Source organism: Strix aluco, chromosome 9 (genome assembly GCF_031877795.1).
Source record: "Strix aluco isolate bStrAlu1 chromosome 9, bStrAlu1.hap1, whole genome shotgun sequence".
Lineage (NCBI taxonomy): Eukaryota > Metazoa > Chordata > Aves > Strigiformes > Strigidae > Strix > Strix aluco.
In genome coordinates this window covers 22,763,637-22,788,508 of record NC_133939.1, presented here as the reverse complement: position 1 = coordinate 22,788,508, position 24,872 = coordinate 22,763,637, and the positions used below count along the sequence as shown (strand labels likewise).

At 38.4% G+C, this 24,872-nt stretch overlaps 1 protein-coding gene across 7 annotated transcripts in view; it reads right to left on the bottom strand.

Annotated features, from left to right (window-relative positions):
• The window catches only part of PEX5L (peroxisomal biogenesis factor 5 like), a 116,953-nt gene extending 102,190 nt beyond the window's left edge, over positions 1–14,763 (bottom strand). For all 7 annotated transcript variants that reach the window (XM_074834229.1, XM_074834234.1, XM_074834230.1 and 4 more), the window contains exon 1: positions 14,347–14,763. In XM_074834229.1, the coding sequence (XP_074690330.1) occupies positions 14,347–14,367 (21 nt within the window). In that variant the 5' untranslated portion in view covers positions 14,368–14,763. The remainder of the gene's footprint in view (positions 1–14,346) is intronic.
• Positions 14,764–24,872: the final 10,109 nt, after the last annotated feature.

Sequence of the window (24,872 nt, the reverse complement as noted above, 5' to 3'; positions counted from 1 at the left end):
GCTGTCTCATAGCTATGGTCACTGGCTGGCTCACTCACAGCTGCTTTTTGACACTGTAACAAAGTCACATGGCCAAGGATGTGCTCCAGGTAACATAAAGGTGCTAATCTTAAATTCCAGTGTTCACAAAAGTGTTTCATCTGAATTTAGTTATGGAGACTAAATTATCTTAATTGTCTAGAAAATGCCTCTTTCTAAGGCCTTTAACTCTTTCATCAGGTATCAGTCTTCGAGACATTATCTCATGATTATCTTCAAAATTTCAGGTTGATATTGGTGTTAATTACTGTGTTAGGAACCCTTTAATGCTCCAAGTAATGTGCTCTGTTTCTAACAGTACACCCACTTTATGGCCCTTTTCTCAGAATTATTCAAACTGGTTCTACTGCTTTGAATAAACTCTTTCACTTCATACCTTTTCACATCTTGGTATCTTGAAAAGCCAATTTGAAAATGTATCAGTACAGGAGTTGGTTTTTTTGCATCCCACTGCTCAGCATCAGTCTGTTCCTTGTCCTCTTATAATTATCATATTATGTTATGAGCCTTAGAAAACCACCTTGAAACCAAATCATCTTGTTTTAGAAAAATACTAAGTGCACTACATTGTTATTCTTCTGCATTATATGTAAAAAATGGAGAAACCCAAGTAATCTTTCACTGTAAACGACAGGTAACCAAGACTTTCTAAGGGAAGTAAGCAATACTGCCTTGTTCATGAAGACCATATAATTCGCTAGTGTGCCCCAGTGCAGCAAACTGGTTTGTGGAAATCAAGACTGGGCTCACAGTGTTATTCCATTTATTGTATTTCTTTTATTACCTTACAGATTTTGAGTATACAACATTAATGAACTAATGCATTGAATGAATTGCATTACAGTTGATTAGCCAGACATAGACTGGACCACTGTGGTGCAAAAATTTATTCTAGTTTCATAGAACCAACAGATAAAATCACAGGGGATACCCTACACTATCTGCTAAAACGTGTTCGATCAGCCCCACTCTTAAAACCCTGATCCCTTGCTCAGGTACTGAGCCTGGTTCAGAATGAGATTTTTTTCTTCTCTCTTACTTCTGGGGCTGGGGTTCGACCATGCTGTCCTGCCCTCACCTCCGTGGTGTGACTTCTGTGCCCGGTGCTGTGTGCTGTTACTGGGCAGGACACTCCTGACTAGACTTTGCTTCAGAGTTCCTTTGTTACTTTTAGTTCTCCTTATCCACATATGGTTCTCTGTTATTGTAGTACTCATTTGCTTCTCTTCTCTTACATGAATCATTGTTCTATCCCTGTCTTACCAGCCATGTCCCAGAATTGGCCAGGCTTCCATGTTCTGAAGACAGCCATCTTGTATTTTGGGTTCTGTTATCTGTATGTATCTTCCAACTCTCCTACCAATTCAGTTATGTGAAGGGCACTGAATCCTGTAGCATGCTGTACACTGTAATTTGTGTGAAATCTGGCAAAAAGCTTGGATTCAAATTTAAAGGTTATCTTTAAGATGACTTTTCATTTTATCAGAATAAAAAATGAGGAATTAGAAACAAAAGTGGTCTCCGTAAGTGCACGAACATGTGCTTCTATCTGTTTTAATACATCTGGATAACACCCTGTGAGGATGGAAGTGTTTTTATTCCCATCTTACTGATGGAGAACAGAGGCCCATAGATAATATGTGCCTTGTCTAAGTTCATGTAGAAAATCTGTGGCAATGGCAAGGCAGGAACTTAACCCCAGATCCCTCTGTAGTACTGCCACAACCATCAGAGGTTACTTCATTATACTTGTGGATCCAGAAAGTTATTGGACAGAACTTGCATTTAAATAAAAATACAGTCACTTTGGGGTTGATCCCAGTGTAAATGATTTGTAACCAGCAGATAAGATCCTGTGCCGTTCCAGTGAAGGACCTAAGACCTGGCACATGTGCACTTGAGAGAATTTAATCTTTGCTGGGGAAACAGACTTCAGTGGCTGTAACTGTCCTACCAGTACCTCTCTCACGTACTGAACTGTCAGGTAGGGAAGGCCCTTTGTTCCCACGCACACCTAGCTGATTATGCTACATCTTTGAACCTCTCTCTTTCTCCCTAGATCTGAGCCAAGTCTTGCCTTTTTCAAATCCAGTCAGTAAACAACAGTTTCACAAAAATTGCATAGTAGATTAAGTGCTTTTCTCATCTAACCCATTGGATGAAATGATCTAATAATAATGGAACCTGCCTTTCTTATAGACAGAGTAGATCATATTTAAAACCCTTCAAATTGTACATTAGGTATTTTAATCCTTCAACTGTTTATGCAGAAAGTAACGTACCACATACAAATGGAGTGTAAACAGGTACAAACCCCCAAAGTAGAATTTAGCCTACTTCTATACTAGTTATTTCTCTGTGTTCACAGAATGAAGTTGTCCATTTTAAGACAAGGAGCAATGCTTCCTACTGTGAAAGATTCTAAACAAAATTCTGATTGCACTGAAATTAATGGTATCTTTGTCATTGATTTTACTAGAACTAGGATTTCAGGTTTTCACCAGATGGGGAGTAGATGAACATAGAGTAGCATCTTTTTACAATTAATCTTGCAGTATGTGAGTACATGGTGCCATGATCCTCTGCCAGTAATAAGTATTACTAAGGTGACACAGGACAGAAATCCGCAATTAATTTCCTATTTTGAAATAATGTTTCTCATATTTAATTTAATTGAGGAGAAACAAATGACAGGTGTAGATGAACTCTTAAGCAGTGATTCTATTGTTTTTCAAGAAGTGTTGGTCATAAAGAATAAAAAAAAGCTCCACAAAAAAATATAGAGGCATAATTGTCTCTGACTAGTAAACTTAAGAGTATTCTGTAAAGTATTAACAGGTCTTTGATAGGTATGTGTTTAATTGTCAGTTGAAGTGGGAATGATAGTCCAGCCATCAAACATAAACCAGCATGTGTTATATAAATGTCATAGTGAAAAAACTAACAGTGCTAAGCTTCCACTTGTAGATGAGTGTAACTATGTTTCTTTTGCACTCCTTGCTAACCACTGTCCAAAAGATTATGCAGTTGAAGCAACTACTTGTCTGCTGAAATGCTAGGTAGGATTTTAATTTTTAAAACTGATGATCTAGCAAAAAAGACTAGAAATCAAAGAACACCTGTCAGCAGTGATATAGCTAAAGCACCAGGCAGGCATTCAACTCATCACAGTTGAAAAAAAAAAATGTTGATTGTTTATTGTGTGTTAGCATAAGCCAAGCATTCTATTTCCTTGTGAAGAGAGCTGTATAAATGTCAGTAAAAACCTTACTATTGCCATGTTTTCCATGTGCAATTTGCCAGCCAACTGCAGTTGCCGAGTGGGCACACTATGTACATACATTTTAGCCAATTGACGAAATTTGTCTTGATATATGTATTCTTTCTAGTCTGTGTCTACCATGTCTGATTGGCCACTTCAGCAATGTAATCCTTCTGCTCCCTAATTCTGCAAATGATACTTATACAGGATGGAATTTGAGCAAGTTTGTGTGCAAGAAGGAAAAGCAAATACTCATTTGGAAATTCACATGATGTTACTTTGCTTGGTGCTTAGCAAATACACAGAACATATATACAACAACCTGAATGTACAGTTTTTTCTGTGATGATTAATGAGTCTGAGTTAAATATGTGGAATTTTATTTGAAATTTTATTTCTGATATTTGTCAGTGGCTACTTGAGAAAAATAGAAAAGTAATAAAATTTCACTGCTGAAGCCACTACTCAGTGGCTACTTGAGTGGCTACTGAGTAGTGGCTTCAGCAGTGAACTTTTACTACTTTTTGACATCTATAAAACACTTCGGAAATAAGCATTCATTTTTTTGTGTACCGGCAAGAAAGAGTACTTAATTCATCAAATGACCAACCTATTTCCTTCCTCAGTAAATTTAGCAATATGGTTTTGCATATCTTTGACTAGCCATTATCCACTATTCTCACCTATTTGGAAACTCTTTGCTGGCATGACTCCTGAATTTCTGAAATACGAGTAGCAGAGTGATGCTCAGTAAACTGCAGTGCAGCAACTGCTAGCAGCCAAGAGCCGCAAGGCTGTAATAATGTTATCAAGTTGTGATGGACTGTTCATGGACATCTGTCTGCCTGGTACATTGAGGGGTGCAAATCATAGCTATCATGATCTGAGATGGGACAGGAACCCAGGCAATCAGACCCTGAAGTAGTTTTATGAGCCTGAATTAACCCAGAAATAATTTTCTGACAGTCTACTGGAAGGGACATAGGACTGACTATAAGACATGGTTTTATGATCCTTTCAAAGATAACAGTCCAAGTGAGTTCAGTAGTTTTTCCTGACTAGGACTGCAAAACAGAGCACTGAGTTCTCTTATTTAAGAGCATATACTCTAAATAAGGACCACTGCATTTATTTTCGGAGCTCAGGAGAGACAAGTGAGCTGGTGGTAGTATGGAGAAAACGCTGTATCCTGGCTCTGCTGAGGTCAGGGAAAATATCCCTGCTGGTTCTGATGGGTTCTAGTTTAGATCCTCATGCACACACACTTCAGTTGTTATTAAAATAAATTTAAGCTTACTGTTACCCAATGTTAACACAGCTGGTGATTTCAAACCCTCAGTGCCTGCTTGTGGGAACACAAGATGGGGAAAAGCTTCAAGTGTTTCTAGCATGAACCATTGAGTTTAGCTGTATGGGGAAAATACATTTCCTCTGATTATTAAGGTTTTGTATGTAGCAAAACTATCAGTTCAGCTGAGTGGGAGACTCGATAAGGAAGCTGGCAGAGAGGGTATCCAAACTGTAGAGCTCAGCTCCAAGAGTAGCCAAAATGATGCTCTGGACTAGGCAATGGGAGGAGAAGTAAGACTAATTTGTCACTGCCTGTATGGTGCTCTTGGTAGGAGGTTATTGAAGCTGTGAAGACAATCAAGCCCTCCCCAGCCACAGGAAGACTTCTTACAGTTGAGAGTTTTTGTCTTACTGAACGAGAGTCAGGGTTTGTTTCTGCAAAGTCAGAGAAATTTCAGAAGACAAGGAGGGTGTTGTTGGTGGGTTACTGAGGTTCAGTCTTCTGCTCTCACAGGCAGCATGTCATACAAAATCTTTCATAAATTGACTGCATTTCTTCTTTAAAGTAATTAGGTTTTTTGCCTCCACTATTCCAGTTGGAAGACTATTGGAAATCTTGATTGCTCTAATGATCAGAAATGTTTTTCTAATTTCCAACCTAAATTTTTTCACAGCCGGTTAATATCCATTTGTTCCCATGCCAGTTTTGTCCTTAGCTAATTTAGGTTTTTCCCTATCTTCTGTTTATCTCCTTGAGGCACTTACATGCTGTGATTATACTTCTGCTGAGCCGTCATTTTGCTCAATAAAATAAGCCAAAAATCTTTTGGTCTCTTCTCATAAGACAGACTTACTTCCCCTTCTCCTTGATCATCCTTCTTTGGACTTGTGTCCATGCCTCTCTTCTTGACCAGATCTGTACAAGATTCTCAATTGAAAATCTGTTAGTGGCACTGTAAACTGGCGTTGATATTTTCCTGGCTGTTCTGGAAAAAATTCTTCTAAAACTAGAACTGCATCTGTCTTTTTTTATGGATATATCATATTGATGGCTTGTAGTCATCTTATATGTGCAAGTCTTTCTTAATCACTTCTAAATGATAGCTTACAGCTTAGGGTAGACGTTTTTTGTTATTCATGTTCAACAGCATATTGTGCTGTTAAATTTAATCGTGTTTGTATTGTTGAAGTTCACACAGTTCCCTCTGTATAGTGACCTGAAACTCATCAGTACTGATGATGTTTCCCAATACCGATGATGTTTCCCAGCAATGAGTAATCCACAAATGTTGTCAACATCTTGTTTCTAGTATGTTTATGGATGAAACATCAGACATCAGTTCCAACAGTCATCCACTGAGACCTTCCCTATTAAACTTTCCTCAATTTGACAGTCCTTCCCTTAATGCTTTGTTTTCCATTTCCCCATGAATGAGTTTCTTGCCCTCCTTACAGATTTTCTACTATTCCTTACATTCTCCAGCTTCACTAATAATTTATTTTGTGGCACCATAACAAATGCTTACCGAAGATCACATAGATCAAGTCACTTACATCTCTCTTGCCTAAAACCCCAGTTATGATAACAGAAAATGCTGTCAAGTTAGCCTGATATTATCTTCTCTTGATAAATGCAATTAGCATTTTTTCCATTTTTCTGTGTATATTTATTTGTTTAATTTTCCATAAAGTCTGTCCCCTAAAACCTTGCAGATTATGGATAGCCATGTGGGTATCTGGGGTGTTGTCTTACCATTTTTCCCACCTTATCTTGACATATTTTCTACTGTCCTGTTATATAACACCATGTCCGGATTCATAACTAAACAAATATGTGCTACCAAGTCTTCAATTTCATATACCAATTCCGTCAGCAGTTTGGGATAGAGATTATATTGTGTACCTCTGCATGAGCTTTTGCTTCACACATTTGTAATAATTGCAGGATTCACACCCTCATAATCATTTTGGGTTTGCACCGTAAATTAGGTTATCCGTAATATGAATGCCGCTTTGAGTATGTTTTGCTCCCCCCCCCCACCTTCTTAAACGTGTAACAGAAAAACTTTCAGCAGCTGTTTTAATATACTTTCAAGATCTAAATAAGCTTTACTTTAGGCAACTTGTACTTTCTCCTTCTGCCTTTGAGGAGCACTTCACCTGCATTCCTTGTGTGTTCTTGGTTTAATCTTAACATTTTAGCAATTGAAAATATTAGTTCTGAAGCTTCTTACAAAATTTTCCCCCACTTTCTTGGGATCCAGGTTTCTAATGAGACCAAGACCTTTGGTTTTCTGTCGTTGCTGAACAGCACATGGTCTTTTATTGTGAGTGCTCCGGGGATAAATGTTCTTTCACTGTTTCCATGTAGTGTCCAGCTGTTTTCTAAATTCAGATTCCTTTGTTTTGTTGCACAGGTTCAGGCAAGCCTATGCATCCTTTCCAGTTTTATATATATTGCCACATTGTGTATACTACCTGGATTAAGTACAGTGGTAATACTAACAATATTTTCTATTTTTCAGAACAGTGATAGCACTTCCTTCCTAGTTTCTGGTCTTTTGCCTTATTTTTCTCTGTTGTGCATCATCATTTTCCTCCTTTCTTTTATCTATCATTCTTCCTTGCATTCCTTTTTCAAAGCCTTCTTAAAACTGTCCTGGTTCTTGGAAGGACTGTTAGATGGCAAATAGCGAAAGATGAAAGATCTCACCTACATCTGAAGCCTGTAACTGGAAAATTATCTTCCTTGTTAAACTTCAGTGAATGGCAGTAGAAATAACTTGTCACTTTGAGACATATGTCAAGCTACACTTGCTATTATTTCATTAATCACTTCTATGCCATTTCTGTCATTACTTCCATGACAATAGTGTCCAAGGCCTTAGTGAAGCTAAGGCCATCCTTCTACTTTACATAAATAATATTAATCTGCTCTTCTGTGTAAAATACCAGGTACTGACTTCTTTTCAGATCTTCCTATTAGGGGATACTCCCTTGGATTTTAAAAAGCTCTGACAGATTACTGTTGCATCAAAATTTGATGTTTCCTCTCAGTTTTACATAATACTCAAAAAGCTTCTATTTATTACAGTCTTTGCTTATTCCTACATTAGTATTAGCAAACTTGACCTTAGTAAATTCTATGAAGATGAACTCTAATGTTCAGTGTTCCTTATTGAGAAACAGATTTCTATATTCCAGGGTAGGCTTAAATAGGCAAGTATTATCTCTCAATTGACTTTTACTGAACAGTAAGAGTTCCTGAACCTTCTTCTTGACACACGTACCAGTTAGAAAATGTTGAATTAGAAAATTCAATTTATAACAGCTCTTCTGCCCCTACTCAGGACATGCTGTATTCTCTACATGGCAACTTTGGAACCTGACTGGTGACATTAGGAAAACAGGGGATTAACATGAAAAAGGCTTGGAAGCCAATTATTTGGCTCTTATTTACATCAGCATAATTTCCACTTACATTCATTCATGTAAAGATAGATACAGCTAGATCTAATGCTGGTAAGGCAAATTTTGGTTTGTTTCTTCAGCTTTTGAAAACTAGTCTATAAGCCAAATGATTGATCTAAGGAAACAAAAATACAAAGAAAAATTTGACTGGTCTTAAAATAAATGCATTCCAAAATCATTCTGAAGTTGTCAAATGTCAGTGGATAAGAGTATTTGAATTCCTTTTATGTATCTCATAAAAGAAAACAAAGTCTTAATGTAATCAAGAAAGATTGTCTAATTCATTGCACAGTACTTATCACATACGCTTTCGTTATTATACTGACAGATTCTAAACGCATAGCTGTTATTTTGTATGCTAATTGAAAAATGCTGTCCAAAGATGTTTGTATTCATGTAATTTGTATTATATTCAACATCCATATTAGGACAAGAGGTGTTTTAAGGAACTGATATGAAATTAACAGCGGCAAGTTACCAGCCGATAGTAGACTGCTCTAAGATAGGTGAACAGGAAGCAGTAGAGTGTTCCCATATTTTACAGAGAAAGTCAGAAAGAGTGTAGTGTGGTTATTTTTCTCCAGGGATCGCCAAAATAGATAAGCATGTGAGAAAACACAGTTCATGGACACTGGATTACCCTACAAACATGTTGTAGTGACTGTAGGCAAAAAGCCAGGTTGCTCTTTTAAAGCCAGCTACTTTCCTTTTCTTGGTGGTCCCCTATTGTCTCCTAATCTAGACTTAGTTTGTGAGCAGTGAGCTCTGCTGGCAGAAAAGTCCTCAGCCATCAATTCATGGCAGTGAACTGCATTGTGGAACATTTTTGCCTTGTGACCAAGTGCTGCTGAGAGGTGACCCAGACCCCATTGCACGTAGCTTGCAGTCATGACATGAGTGAGCTTGGCTGCATAAACGAAACTGCAGTGACAATAGTGGTAGATTTTTAAAAAATACAGCCTGATTTCTTGAGTAAACAGTGCCTCTTTTGTGAAAGCTATATACTGGATTTAGACTAACGTATTTATATAAATAAATGACAGTGCTAGGGACTGTTGTTTTTCTATGTTTTGAATGAATTTAATTCCAGAATAGAGGGATGGATCCTTATTTAGTTAGTAAGAGTTCCTCTTAATTTGCATCCAGCAAAAATACACTGTGTGCCAAGAGTCTCTGAGTCTTTGCAAGATTTTCTGCTAGGTTCTTGTAAAACTGCCTAACAGCTTCAAGGAATGCTCCTCTATACTGGCATTGCAAATACTCTCAGTTTGTACAGTTTCAGTATGTGTTTCATCCAAAAGCAGTATATCACCTACTTTCTTTGAATGAACTTCTTTCAGCGAAAGTGAGCTCATTATTTTTAGCTTGTTTCATTTATAAGCAGTTCAAAACTTGAAAAGCTGCTAGTAAATAACTCAAATATCAAGATGAAATGGAAAACATACTATCATAAGCACTGCCCCAGTATTGTGAGTCCTTTTAGAAAAGGCTTGTAATAATGAAAAATTATCAGTTTATCATAATAGAATTTCAGCTAGGAATTATGATTCATCAACATCGCTAGAGATCAGTTAGCATTCCAGCTATCTGCCCAGGTTTTTAGAATTTTGTAGGTTAAGGTTATTAAGTTTATGTTGATCTTAACAGCTGAACAAAGAATCAGTTTAGCACTGAATTCAATTTTATGTTGTGCATATTCTTAGTGGGATGTTTTATTCGCGTACAAAATGCACAGCTGAGAGATTAGGGGGTTTTTATTCATAATCGATCAATAGCTTAGGTTTTATTTATTTTACGTGGCAGTGCAACCAACACTGTTACAGTATTTTTAATAGGTTACCAAATAAGCAAAGATGGGACTTGCATCTGCAGCTAATCTTGACACGGTTCTGCTTCACTTCCCCTAGTGAGTGTCTTAAGTGTTGGGAAATCAGTACAAAAATGTTTTTTGTAACTTCTAAAACATTTAGTAACACTTTTCAGGCCCAGTAAAACATGTGAAGCCCTCGAGGTTTCATCTCGCAAGAATTTGCATGTGTACATAGCTATTTTTCTGTAGACCCACTACAATCATATAGGTATGTGTTCGATGATTGAAATGTTACTGAAATATGAATGATTAATATGGATCATTTCATGAAAATATGAAATGCCAATGGTGGAATGTTAAATATATTTAATAATACAGAACACTACACAACAATTATGGGCATGAATTTGATTGCCTATGCAATTAAAAGGTTAGGAGACTATCTATCTGATCTGAAACTAAACTTGGCCAAGGCTTCATGACTAACAAGCCTGTTCTTGCACAAAAGTGCCAGAGGAACTGTGATAGCCATGAGTGGTCAAGATTTCTGCTTTGTCTAAATTAAGCCATCTCAAAACATAATAATGCCATACATAAAATCCCATGCCAACATTTGGCAAAGCACTACTTCTGTTCAAGCATTTGTACTGGAGAAAGCTGACTATATACAGCATCAAGGCAAACAGTTTTGAAAGCATTTATTTTTAATTTCCTGGGAAGCCAAATGTTGCTGAAAATCCCATTCTATTATTGTAATTTACCCTCCATCCATTTATAGAACTCTCGTAAAAGTCAATGGAGGGACTGGTACCAGGTATATAATATACTGCAAAAACTGTAAAATGTCTTATTGTTGGTTGTTAAAATGATAGACATTTTAGAACAGTGACTGTGGGATGAACTCAGTTTATGTTCTGCTTCCATCTGGTCTGCTACTGTTTCCTTGAAGATGGAAAACAGCACACATTTGATTGCACACATTGTCCTAAGAGAGAAATACTCTCTCTTTCACCTGTACTGTTTAGCATTTAGACTCAGCTCTTTTTCCATATCTGCATAATCTCAGGGTGTGCTCCTGTAACCATCAGGTTTTATCCTGTTGGAGCCTAAATTTACTGACTTCTTAAATAACTCAAGTTGTATGTTTGTAAGCAAATAGTCTGTGCATCACACCTGAAGTTCTCTTTCTCATGCAAAAGCCTTACCTTAAAGGCTCAGGCTTCAGGAGGTAGCTACGTGCCTTAGAACCTATGCCAGTCCCTGTTATGTTTTCGACAATTACTGTGTAAATGGAACAGGTTGGTAGAAACAGCTAAATCAAATGCTTAGGCTTATTATGACAGCAAAGTAGCTTTGAAAGAGCTCCCATGGTACTGCATCCTGTTTCTGTTTGTGGTGCTGGCTCTGTGGAAGGCCGCTTTGCTTTTTTCCTAGTATTTTACGTGAAAGTGTGCAGTGCACAGGTAATGCAAAAGCTAGCCCTAGAGAAAGGTACCTGGAAATGTAAAGTAAGTGGTTTGAACCAGTAATTTACCTTCTTTTTAGATTTTTTTTTTTCTTCCCGTCTTTGGAATTTTAGTTTAGGACCTCTCTAGTATTTCTGTGTTGTGAGGATTTATTTATAAATCAGTAAGAGGGAAATCTAAACCTAGGTCTTTGGAATAAACTAAGTGATTTTCTGGGATTCAGAAAAAAACTCCAAAACTAATCTGTGCTATAAACTAAAAATTAAGAAGAGATACCCATATTATGGACTGATGTAGTAAAGTATTTTAAGTGCTTGTTGGACTTCAGCAGTGCTTAAATGCAAAGCAGATTTCACCTACACTTGCAGAATTTATTGAGCTTAGTCAGAAATTCCCCACTGAAGCTGATAATGCTCGATGCCTATTCAAGATGGGTAAATTCTCAATCTCTGCAATTATGCTTACTGCATTGTTACAGTCATTAATGTTCTCACCTTTCAGAAGTCTTCCAAGAATTAGCTGAGTTACAGCAGGTTATTAGTAAAACATTGGCTCTGTAAACATCTTTTAAAGTAACTGGACTAAGGAATTATTTCTGCAGATTTTAATTTTACATCTGAGAACAAAACATTAGGAAAAAGGGAAATGATGACTGGCATATTACCATAACTTCAGAAGAGCTTTTGCCATATTAGAGTGTAGGATCGGACATTACATATTAGCACATCATTTTGCATTTGGATGTATAAGTTAAATGCTTATGTACCCAGGTAGGGTCCCGCAAAACATTCCAATTTCACTTTAAGAAGTGATAGTTCTGTGAGTGCTCAGTGTCTTTAAAAACAAGATTGGTTTTGTTTAGAAGTCCAGGTACTAATTTAGGTGCCTGATTTAATTCACTCAAGTTTGGATGGCTTTATGGTTCACCTTATTTTAGATTGGCAGGTAATTGCAAATAGTTTTCCCTAAGTTAGTAGAAGTCTTACCAGAAGTCTTGGAGATAGTAAGAAAGGACCCATCATGCTTAGACTGTGCCAATGTTTTTGTTAGCATGTGGTTTGATACTATATTTGTATGGTAACTTGATAGTTTGTGTTCCAACATGCTTTAATAAACATTACAGTTAGATCATTTCATTGCGAAGAAACTAGCTCTTTATTGTCTTTGTCTGACTCAAAGGCTCTAATTAAGGCTCTAGTAAATGTAAAAATCTCTCCTAATGCTTTTTTAGGTGTTATCTGAAGAACACTAATGCTTCCTGTTAGGACAGAAATATGTTTAAAAGTTTGGTTCATGAACTCAGGTGGGTTTTTATTTTTAACAATGACAAGTGTATTGAATATTAATAGTATTTTTAATTCAGCAAACTTTTAAGATAATTTTGTTAGAATTTCACTACATTTGAGCTAGAAAAATAAAAATATTGTGAAAGAAAAATATTTAAAGGACATCAGTCACAACATATTTATATGTTTTAACCTGATTTTTCTATTGCAAATTTGATTTCAACCTTCTAATGACTCAGAAAATTTACAATGTTGCCAGACACCTCAATATTCCATTACATTTCCTTATAAAAAGTGTTGTATGTTTGTTGAAACCTTTCAATATATTACTCATCGCAAAGAACTTCTGGTTTGTTAAGGATATAAATACTTATTTGCCAAGGTCCGATTCAGTATCATTAGTTACAGGATTGTTTTTGTGCTACCATAAAACAACACATACTTTAACCTTATTATCAGAAATAAATAGTGAGATATATACTCCTTCCATTGATTACATTTCTTATTAAAACCTGTTTGCTCTCCTATCACGAGCAATATTATGACACGTTATTTATTGTTGTTGAGATCAGGTAACACAAACATGAAAGAGTAACTGCTATCATTCAGTTCTGGAAAGTAGAGAGTGCTGAATCAGAGTCCTCACTTAACTCACATATATTGTACACAACCCTGTGTTTGACATTGGCTTAAGTTTAATGTCCCTGATGACCGTTCAGCAGATATTTAAATGCTGTGCAGAATCACACCAAACAGAAGTGGTCAGCTTACACTTACTAAAACTGCAGTTTCTCTGTAAACAGCCTTCATACTAATGACACTACGTGCAAGGCTGGTGCCACTGTACGTGATTGATCATTCCTGACAATGAACACAAAGACAGATTGGGTCCAAAAGCAAAGAAATTAATTTGGGAGATCAGTGCAAACCTTTACTCCACTTTGGCATTTCCTTCTCCTTCAAAACAGACTTAGCTTTCCAATGAAGAGCCATGTGAAGGAGAGCGGGAGTCAAGGTTAAAGTCATCACGTCCAAGGCACTAGTATGTTTTTATTGGGGAGAGGCATTTTCTGCTACGCCGGATCAATAGGATCATGAGACAAGATCTCTGCCTAAAACGTTGAAGTCACTTAGACATGTGTTTGAATTCATTCTACAAAGTCATTCTGGGGCTTAGCAAAATCAATCCTCATCCCATGTTGGGAGGGAAGAATAGAAATCCATCACCTTTAAACACAACACACTGTGCGAATCGATGGCTTTAGTGTGGCATGAAATCTTTGCAGATTTTGCAAAGCAAGTGCTCTGTCTTTTCCCTTATTGTTTGCCCTTCACTTGACATACAGGAAGAGATGCATCAAGCGGATGGCAGGAGACATGTGTCACTTAAAGCATGCCCTAACAATGTTTGCCCTGGAATGCTCTCTTGAATCTGTTTGAACAAGCAGGCATAATAAATGAAAAAATATACACGAAACTTCACCTAGTTCGGAAGTTGACAGCGCCCCTTTTCCATCCTCCCCCTTGAGCAGCGCCAGCCCCGGGCACGCTCTTCCCCTCGGCCCCGAGTTGGAGTGCCACGCTCATATTGCACCAGTTCACTTGTTGCACGGTGCCAAGGTGGCATCTCCCCTCCGCGCAACCCACAGAAACTTCACAGAATCGCATTCCGGCAGAGCCCGTCCGAGGGTGCTGCTCTCCAGCCTGCTCCCAGCCTCTTACCTGCATGTGTCCCTGGTACATTCTGCTCGGTCTGGTTCGGTGCCCCTCAGGCCGACAGGCTGGGTGTACGCTGGGGGGGGGGGGCACGTCTCCTGTGCACTCGACTACAAGAAAGGGGGGGGGGAAGAAAAAAAAAAAAAAAGCCTATCCCTGAAAGAGCTATTTTTTTTTTTTGCAAAAGATTCAGTTTGTCCTGGCAGCTCCTTTACTGGTTTCCGTAACCCGGTGATGCGGGCTGCTCTCTTCCCTCCTCTCCTTCCCTCTCTGCCTCTCTTCCCCTCTCTCTCCCTTTTTAATGCGGCGCTGCAAACTGCCAAGGAGCTGTTCCTCGCGGGGTGCCGGGGGGAGGCGGGCCGGACCCGGGCGGCGGCGGCTGCGGGGCCGCCGGGCGGGGAGCGCCGCGGGGCGGAGCGGGGCCGCCCGCTCCCGGGCCTCGCCCGCCGCGCCTCGTCCCGCTGCCAGCCGGCCCGGCCTGCCCGCCCCGCCGCCCTGGCCCCGGCGGCCCTCCCCCGCCTCCCGGAGGCAGCCCCGGCCTCCCTCCCTCCCTCTTTCTCTCCTCCCTCTCTCCCTCCCTCCTTCCTTCTCTCCTCCCTCCCTCCCTCCCTCCGCAGAGGGAGCGCACGGCATCCGGGGAACGCGCGGAGCCCCGCGGAGCGCCGCGGCCACCGGGCGGAGCCCCGCCAGTGTCCCGGGGGAAACGGCGCTCCCCCGGCCCCACCACCCCGCCAGGGGCTGGCGGCTTCCACTGCAGAAATTTAAAAAAAAAAAAAAAAAAAAAAAAAAAAGGAAAAAAAAATAGTAAGCATAACGACAAAAAAAAATCGGGAGTGTCCCGGAGCCAGAACACGGTAAAACCTGGATGTGGCACACGGAGCCTCCCGGATGGCCGCGAGTTTTGCCGCCTCGCGTGGAGGGAGAGAGGAGGCGCGCAGGGAGAGGGACCCGAGTGCGGGCGCATCCCAGGGAACGGCTGGCTCCAAACGCGGGCTCGGCTGCGCCCCGCTCACGGCCCTTCCCCACCGCCGCTGCAGCGCGGAGAGGGCTGCCCCTGCTGCCTGCAGCGCTGAGAAAGTTTGGCGTTGCAGAACGAGAGGGCTGTACGGGCTGCGGTCGTAATTGAACGGAATTTTAGTAATAAGCTTGGGCCAGGCCCGACCTTACGCTCTGCAAACGAAGAGCAAACGTGATCTGTCCTTATTCACAGAAAACATCAGGAGACTCTTGGTAGCATTGCTTGGTAGTGTTTTCAAACACCAAAGATACTGTAACATAGAAAAAAATCTGGCAGTAGCCTGTATGTGTAAAATTCTGACCTTGTAAACTGGCATAACAGGCCTGCTACATCCTGCAAGCAACACCTGCATCTTCTAGGATCCAGCTTTTTTCTCCTCTCCTCCACCTCAAACCTTAAATTTCTAATCTGCTAAAAAGAGCAGCTGCTTCAATTTCATTGCAAATATCTGCCTCACCCAGTGTATCTATATTCAGTAGCACAGAAAACATCCAGTGCCTGGAATTTGCTAGATCGCATAATTTCTTGGCTCTGTGCTCTCAAGTCTTACTATTAAACGACACAAAACTTTATGATGCTTTTGAAGGACCAGAGCAATCCAACCTTAAGCGTGTTCCTGTACTAGAGCAATGCAAAACAGATTTCATATTCGTGAAACCAGCACATTTGTATCATCACAGCTCTCATTTCAGCTGACTAAATATGCTTTTTGAAGTGTTCCTATTCACCTAAAAAAATGGGGGTTTGCAGAACATGAGTTCATAAAGTTGTCAGTGATGGCACAAGCAAAATCTAGTCAATTTTTTTTTTTTTTTTGCTTAAGCTTGAGAGTTTTATCTCTTAGATAGCAAAAGTGACAGTTCTCTTACATCCAATATGTATCCAGCTCACTGAGATTTTCAGAACAGCCTCCGAGTTTAGCCATGTATTGGTGATAAAAGGAAACAAGAAATTAATATTTTTTTGTCTAAATCCCTTAAGCTGCTTTGAAAACGTCAATTAAGAGCTGATGAGCTTAAAATACTTCTTTGGGATTGTCCATACGTGTTAGACATGTCTTACTGTAAAACTTCACTGTAATAAAAAGGTGACACCGCTTACATAGACAAAAATATCAGATTTGAATTATTGTGGTTTAACTTAAAATGTAGAATACGGAGTACAGAGTTTTCAGATATAAATATCTGTCTGCCTTTGTGATCAATGTAGAAGAAAGTTTAGGTCTAGTTGAAAAAAAAGCAAGTCCTATTTAAACTTGGAGCTTTAGCATCTGCTGTTTGTCGCACAGAGATGTATTAGACTCTTAAGCTTTCAGTAATCTTGAAGGTGCACTTTTTCACTCTGGCTACAGGCTACAGTAGATCCAGATTATCCTTTCCTGAGTTAGTGTGTGAGTTTTCTACTATTAGCTGAATGTTTTTAAGGTATGTGAAAATTTCTTTTTTCTTGTTGTTTTAAGTACAGGGCTCTTATTTTTCTCAGGGGGAAGCTGGGGTAAATTTATGAACACCAGTGTGTACTAACATCAATTTTTTCTAAATATAAGTACATGCATCATAATTTAAATTTTTCCTAGAGGGTAGGAAAAAAAGTACATTTATAGTAGAAGAATTGTTAATTCAGGAACGATTATTCATGCCATGTTATTTGTGGGTGAGGGAAAAACATTAGCAGAATTTGGCAAGATCCAAATGCTACATACGAGATTTTATAGTATAGTGTGCGTTGGAATAGGCGTTTTTCTTAATGCACCAGAAGCAGGTGCATTCATTTTGCAATTTGTTGATGCAGTGACATACTGGTGCCACATTTTGGCAGGATCTGACAGATCCAGTAAAGCCAGATAGATCCAGCTTTTACCTTTTTCCTTAGCAGGGGGCTAAATCACTTGGCACAGATCAGTAAGAAGGCTGGCAAAGCAGCAGTTGGTGCAGTGGAGAGATGGAGGGAGATGTATGCATAGATGGATGGATGGCAGTGGTTCCTTCTTAAGGAGCTGTTCTTTAAATACCTTTCAGTGCAAGCCATGCTCACACGCACACACAGTGCTGTGCTTCCACAAGTGTAAACTCTGCCTTTGCTCTAGCTCTTCGCTCGAAGAAGCTTCAGCGAGATTGTTTCTCTCTCTATGTAGTTCTAATCTGGAATCAATGTGTGATATATATTGCTCAGTTATAGTACAATTTCAAAAATACGATTGTGGGTGGGACAAAAAGCCTTAATGTGCAATTCTGTAATGTGAATATAAATATAAGGGCAAGTTCTTTACAGCTTAGAAAAAGGTGAGTGCCAGGACCCATGCTGTTTGTGACTCTGCTCTATGTGTGAATGCCAAGGTCTGTTTTGTTACAGGGCGTATTTAATCGCACAAGGTTCACTTGCCTAAAATGATTTAAAAACATTTTCTGTTGTGACCCATTTTGGTCTGTCTGTGTGGCTGCATGACTATTTGAACCAGTGATGTCTGTGTGCTATGAGCTCTCTAAGCTTTGTTGTTTGTTATGGCAAAAATGGGGAAAATCATGGTAGAAAATATGAAAGTCATGTTTGTTAAGAAGAGTCACCATATGGCTCAACAGATTTTAATTAATATTAAATTGCCAGGGGAAGTTTTGAAAAAATGTCAAATAAAAATCCATTATTTTACAAATAAATGCTCAGAATTTGTTTTCAAATACATTTCTGGGTCAGTTAGGACTATTAGGAACCCCAGAGAGTAATGGGAGTGCAGGAGCATTTTCAGAAATACAAAGTGCATAAGGTGGTTTTGGAGAATCTGGCAGCTACCTAGTTACTGTCAAAAACCTGACATTTAACTCCCACTGGGAGGTGGTAGATATTTCATTCCTTTGGGCCTTATTGATATTTATGTCATCCTGCAAATTTAACAAGTAGTTTTAAATCACTGACTTTGAAACTGCACATGACAACACATATAGACTCCAAGTTAACAAGAAGTATTGTAATATTCTTCATTAGCAAAGCAGTTTGAATGACAAAGTCTGTGGTTTCCACGTCAAGAAACTTCATGGCAAGGACAAATCATGATTTTTACTAGGGAAATCATGCAATGATAAACAGACCTGTAGATTCCAAGTCAGAAAAGTGAATATAAGACTCAATGAAACATGTAAAGTGCTCTTCTTCATAGGGACGCTTTTCTGAAGGTGGGCAATAGGTAACTTGAAGAAAATTGAATTTTCATAGCTGTAAGTTGTGTGCAACAAAGTGTTCAATGGAAGAGTTTTGAATGGAAACTGAGGGTGATGATTAGTGGCATCAGAAGCATTGGTTGCCTGTGATGTGCTGTACTGCAGCTTCAGAAGCAAGACTTGGAAGGAGCACTTTGGGGAAATCGGACCTCTGCAACCAGGCAGGTGGTTGTATCTGTCACTCTACTGTGCTTCTCAGACCTCTCTGAGTCTCGGGGTTTCTCATGTATGACAACAGATTGTGTTACCAGCATCCAACAATAGCATGTGTTTGGTCATAAAGACACAGATTTGCTGCTTTGTTCCATAGTAGATTAATGTTCTGGTGCATGTACCTTATATAAAACATCAGTCTATTAGCTCAAGTAACCATGGAGATAATAAGTAATTTGCATACATGGAAACTCTGGGTTCATTTAGGCCTAATGCCTGCATTTTATTAAGAAACAGATCTTTACAAACATTAATATAATAAATATTTTCATGAATAATATTTTATGCTAACTGAAAATAATTGGCCTAATTTGCGAAAACATGGAGCTGATTAAAACTTAACCACCAAAAATAACCTAGCTTATTCTTAGACTCAAGTGAGGTGCAAAAACTGTGAAAATTAAATTCAGTTATTAACGTATTAATAGTCTTAAATCTTATAACATAGAATTAAGAATTTATAATATTGTTAGTTCTGACAGATTCTAATTACATTTTATACTTTGTTTTCTAGTTGCAGTTGTAAGGTATGAATGGTACAACCACACATGAGTGAAAGTGCTAATTATATTATGTGTATTCACATGTTGCTTTTATATGCTAACGTGACTTATATGTGTTTAGGGAATGCATGTAACGGAGGTGTTTGAGGTGCTTTACATACTTTAATGAATAATAAATTTGAGCAACACACAATTCTAAATTAATTTTAAAAAGCTAAAAGTTTTACTAATGATGCGTATAAAACATTTAATTAACAAGACTCAATGTAGAAACCACCACTCACAGTAACAAATAGCAATTAGATTGTAAATAGCCTGAGTAGAATACTAACAGGGTAATTCTTTGTTATGTTGGAGTCACATCAGTTTTGTTCACCTGTAACTCTGCATCTGTCGGTAAATACCAGCCTAGAACTTGTCAACAGAAGGAAGAAAAATACCACATTATTCCAGATTATAACCAGCATAGTTGCAAACTCCCCAGTACTATTTCAGTTGAAGCTTCCATGATTGTTACCCTAAGTGACGTATAGCGTGCCGCTTGTTACCTCAATTTTATGTATCGGATAAGTGCCGTGAGTGGGCAGAGTGGGCAGCTGTCCCGCTGCGTCACTGTTAGCACTGGCTTCCACGTTGTACAGGCAGTGGTGTGTGATGGAGCAAGGTTACTGCTACTACATGGCCTGGTGCCACTCCTGCCTCTATCTGAAACAAGCGCTGGGGAGAAATTGTAACTTCCTTGGGAAAAATGAGTTCCATGTGGGCTTTTCACATACACTTGTATTGAGTTCAGCAGCAGCTAGTGGTGGAAAATGGGGCCTGTTTGTGGGAGGATACAATTCATGGTTATCCATTAATGTATCATCCACATCAACTCATTAGAACAGGAAATGGCCTTTTAGTAGATCTGTCCTGCCTTTATCCTGTGAGGTTGTGTTTGTTAGCACCATAGCTACTGTTGTTTGCACAGCCATATATTCAATTTCCTAGCAGAAGAGATTGTCTTTGTTTTTGATGTGTAGTTACACTGTTCTCCACACAGAAATGCCTTGAACAAAAAGACTGTCTAATATTCTGTCTAATCAAATCTTCTGTCTATTTAGACAAAGGAGGAGAAAGTGTGTGTCTCTGCTTTCCCCAGGCACCTGATTGTAGATTCCAAGAAAACTACATTTCAATGGCCAAATGCCCAAATTTTCCTGAATTTGGACCTTGGCATGGTTCTGCTGAAGTAAACACAAACTTTCCACTGACTCCATTGAAACGGAGTGCATGGATAAATGCCTCATCTGCGTAAGCATTGTTGACTTGTAAACCAACCATTACTCATTTATGAAGTAGAAGAAAGTTTTATGGAAGATTTAGAATCTCCAAGTGAACACCTGTACTGCAGTCACTATGTTTGCAGTGTAGCATAAATGTATTAGGGTTGATTCTGCAACTTCTTATTGAAAGTCTCAAAATATGGAAAGTCTACAACCCTCAGGATAATCAGCTCTGGTGCTTAATTATGCTACTATTTGAAAGTTTTTGCTATTGACCTTACTGAAATATTCATTGCTGAAATTTATGCTCTTTTTCTTTTTGCTTTAGCCAAAATTGATTGTGGAGGAGGAGGTATTCCCTTTCCCTTTGTAGCTGCTTTGTACACATTTTAAGAAAATTATTGCATTTCCCTCAATTTTCTCTTTTCTAGAGTAAGCAATCCCAGTTCCTTAAACCTTGTCACATAGGTTGGGTTTTGTAGATCTTGATCATCTTATTACTTTCCTTAGACTGGTTTACTTCAGTAATGTTTAAAGCTGGATAAGTATTCTAGTCTACTCTTGTTGAGTAGTCCAGAAAAATTTCTTCATGTGTATTACACACAGTATTTCTCTTTATCCATCCCCCCATACAGTGGTAGAACACCATGATGCTGTTGAGTCATGTTCAGGTTGTGATCTACTGTTACCTTTGGTGATATTCCTTAATCATTTACTTACCCGCTGTGTTTTTTTTGTGGTTGATTAGTCGTACCTAACTGTAGAATTTTGCCACTGTACTTGTTGACTTGTATCCTACTTGTTCAAAACCATTTCCCCACTTAATCTAGATGTTTTTAAATTCTGATTGCATCATTGTTTTATTCTCACAAGCTTTTTCAACTTCATGTTGCCTGCAAATTTAACAAATATGCTTTTTGTTCCTTTAGTCAAATCGTTAATCAAAAAGCTGAATTATATGCTGTTCTATGGAATGCCACTTGAGAAACCCCTCTAGTTTGACAGTGAATCATCAGTAACTGTTTTCTGAGTAGAGTTAAGCAGCCATCTAACAGCGATTTTTCTAGACCATTTTCCCCCAGCTATTTATGACAATATCAGAAAGTTCTTACTAAAAATATCTAGTCTTGTTTGCTTGTCTGTAATGCCTGTTACCCTATTGCACAGAGAAAACAGTGTGCACTGCTGGTTACTCATCTCCTTATTGTCTTCTAGATACTTAAATTGTTTGATTAATTGTTATAGTATTTCTGCTGTAATTAGAGGTAAGATTTCTGGCCTTTCTTTCCCCTATTTTTAATGCTAAGTACTATTTTGTACCTGTTACAAGTTCTATTTAATGCTTCTGAGACTGCTTCAGTCTACACTCAGAGTATCTGAGGGTGAATTTGAACAGGTGTAGTTATTCTGAAAACAACTAACTTGCCTAGATACTTCCAAGCCTGTATTTTCCCATCACTGGTGGTGGGTCTGTTAGACTTCTGATCACAGTTTAGGTAATTTAAATCAAGTTTTTTCAGATACCAGTAATATTTTAACAGCATTTAGCTCTCTGGGGCTTCCAAAACATGTTTTAGAAGCTGCATAAATATGCAGGCATTTACCTGCTCCAAGTTCCTGATGTCTGTGGCCAGATGGGTGCCAATATCCAAGCTGGCTTTGGTTTAAACTAGCCTTGGTATGTCTGCACTACATTGCCATTACGTCAGTGAGTGCAGTGTAAGCACATCAATTTACCTTGAATTTAAGAAAAATACTTATATAGAATACTTGCTTACAGAGTTAATGAAAATCTGGTTTAAATGGTTTAATATTGCTAAAAATGTTTGCGTAGTACCAGTACTTAAAACATACTAGACCTCCAATGAGAGGATGATTTGCAAGGATTTTTTTCCTGATCATTTTTTCTTGAGTACAAAAATGCTTTACAGATCTCAAAGTGAAAATATTTGCTCTTTAATTAGATTTTATCCACTTGTGATTGCTGATACTATAGATGACATATTCCTCTTACCATATTAACTGCTTCACTATTTGTTGTACTTGACAAACCTTGAGAAATTATTGGATTCAGTGAAGCATCCATTTAGAGTGACTCCACAGTTACATAAGGGATTTCCTGTCAGTGAAAGGTTTAATGTCATAAATTCTGGGTAGCCAGCATGAAAAAGATACAAGAATACTTTGTACCTCAGATCCTATTTAATACAAAAGAAAGGACTTTTACTGAATTATGAATATTCTTAATCACTGGAGAGGACTGCGATACAGAGGACTTTAAAAAGTCAAATACCTAGCTCTTATGAATTGTTTCTAAACTACTGATCTCAAAGCATTTGGGGAGTAAGTGCTGTTATCTGCATTTTGTACAGGTAGACATAGGGATTGGGAAATTTCATCACTAATTGTGGAGATTGTTATACAGCTACTGTTCAAGTTAAGACATTTTATGATCAGCAGTTCCAATAACATTCATCAGGGAGTATTCAAGGAACCGCTTAAGAATGTCTCTGGACTGTTAATGTTGTTTTTTATTAATTGATACAGCACTGGGAAGGCAAATACCGTGCCAGAATTTTAAATGGGATGGCTTAGTAATTACAGGCCTTTCAGACTGGTGCCAATCCCTGGCAAGATAATGGAAGGCTGATATGGGACATTATTAGCAAAGTAATAATCAGGAATAATGTAATTTATGGCAGTTCTCATTGGTTTATGGAAAATACATCTTGTCAGACTAACTCAATAGCTTTCTTAGATATATGAGGTTTGGTCAATGAATGTTGTAGTGCTGATGTAATGGACTTTCTTAGGGCATTTGTCATGGTACCACACAACCTTTGATTAAGAGATGAGAATAATGCAAATTCAACTGGGCAACACATTAAAAGGATCTAAAACTGCTTATCTGGTAGTCTTAATATGCAAAGTGGGAATCATTATCTAATAGCATCCCTTAAGAATTGTTGGGTCATGCTCTGTTTCCCATTTCATTTAATGACCAGAAAAATATTAAAAAATAATTAATGGTAAATTTATGTAGATAGAATAAAGTTTGGGACTTTGGAAATAAAGTTAGCTTATGAAGTGATCCATAAATCATATACGCTTCAGTTAAACTGAAGGTAAACCCATATACATATCTCTATATTTGGTTTTGATATATATTTTTTTCATATATATGAACAAATAATTTAGCTTACATTTGCAAGATGAATGATTCTATCCAGAGAGGTAATGACTGAAAAGTGTTTTGGAGATCATGATAGATAATTGGCTGAATGTAGGATTTTGCTGTCACACAATGGCCAAAGGCCTAAAGGTGGCCTAAAGAGAAACTTCAAACAGGAATCATGAAGTTACGCTACTTCTGTGTCAGTAGTGATGTGATAACTTCCTAAATATCTGAGCGCATGTGAATATTTAGATTCATGTTTCAAAAAGGAAAAGAGTTGGTGAAGGCTTAGAGATTGGTTAATGGATTGGACATTCTGTGCAGCAAGGTACTCAAGGGCTTGAGCCTATTTAGTTTAAGCAAAGATAATTTGTCCCAGCCTGTATCTATATAAGGCACAGAGTACGATACTGGAAAACTTTTCAACATAGTTATAAAAAAGTAAAATGATGGAAAGTTGGATGTAAGGCAAGTAAGACTTTAGGTGTACATTTTTATAATAAAGGTAATAAACCGCTGAAATTGTTTTTAAAGGATCATTGTGGATTCTTTGCTTGGAGTTTTTAAAATCAAGATTCCTTGTTTTTTTTCTGAAAAAATATGTTCTGCTTCAAGTAGGAGTTGACTTAGACTGGACCTATAGTTGTGCTACAGGAACAAAAAAATGATCATTGTAATTACTGGTTTTGTAATCTCTAAACTGATTTTCTCAAGACTACATTGTTGGACACCGGCAGAAGTTAGGATAGGACCTGCTTTTAGTGATTCCCAAGCTATGGTGTTATCCTTTATACCATACAACCTCCTACTAAATAAGAGAAAGGCTGGGATTTCTTAAGTACATGTTTCTTTACACATGCACTTGTGTGTGAATCCTGCTTTCGTGCTCAGTGTGGGAGGTTAAAGGAAGCTTTTTTCCCATCTGTCCACCTTGCCCAGAAGTGGTTATACAGCTGTAGAGCTGTTGTCTGAGTGCAGCAGTATTGAAAGCCTGCACGTGGCCAATCTGAACCTCAGTCCCTTTCCTCTAGACAGTTGATGTCACTCCAGGAGGGCTCTTCTGGGAAGCCAGAGCTAATGTCCCACATATACCCCATATCAAATGGAGAATGTGCTTTTCTCACTGCCCTTAGAGCCATCAAACCT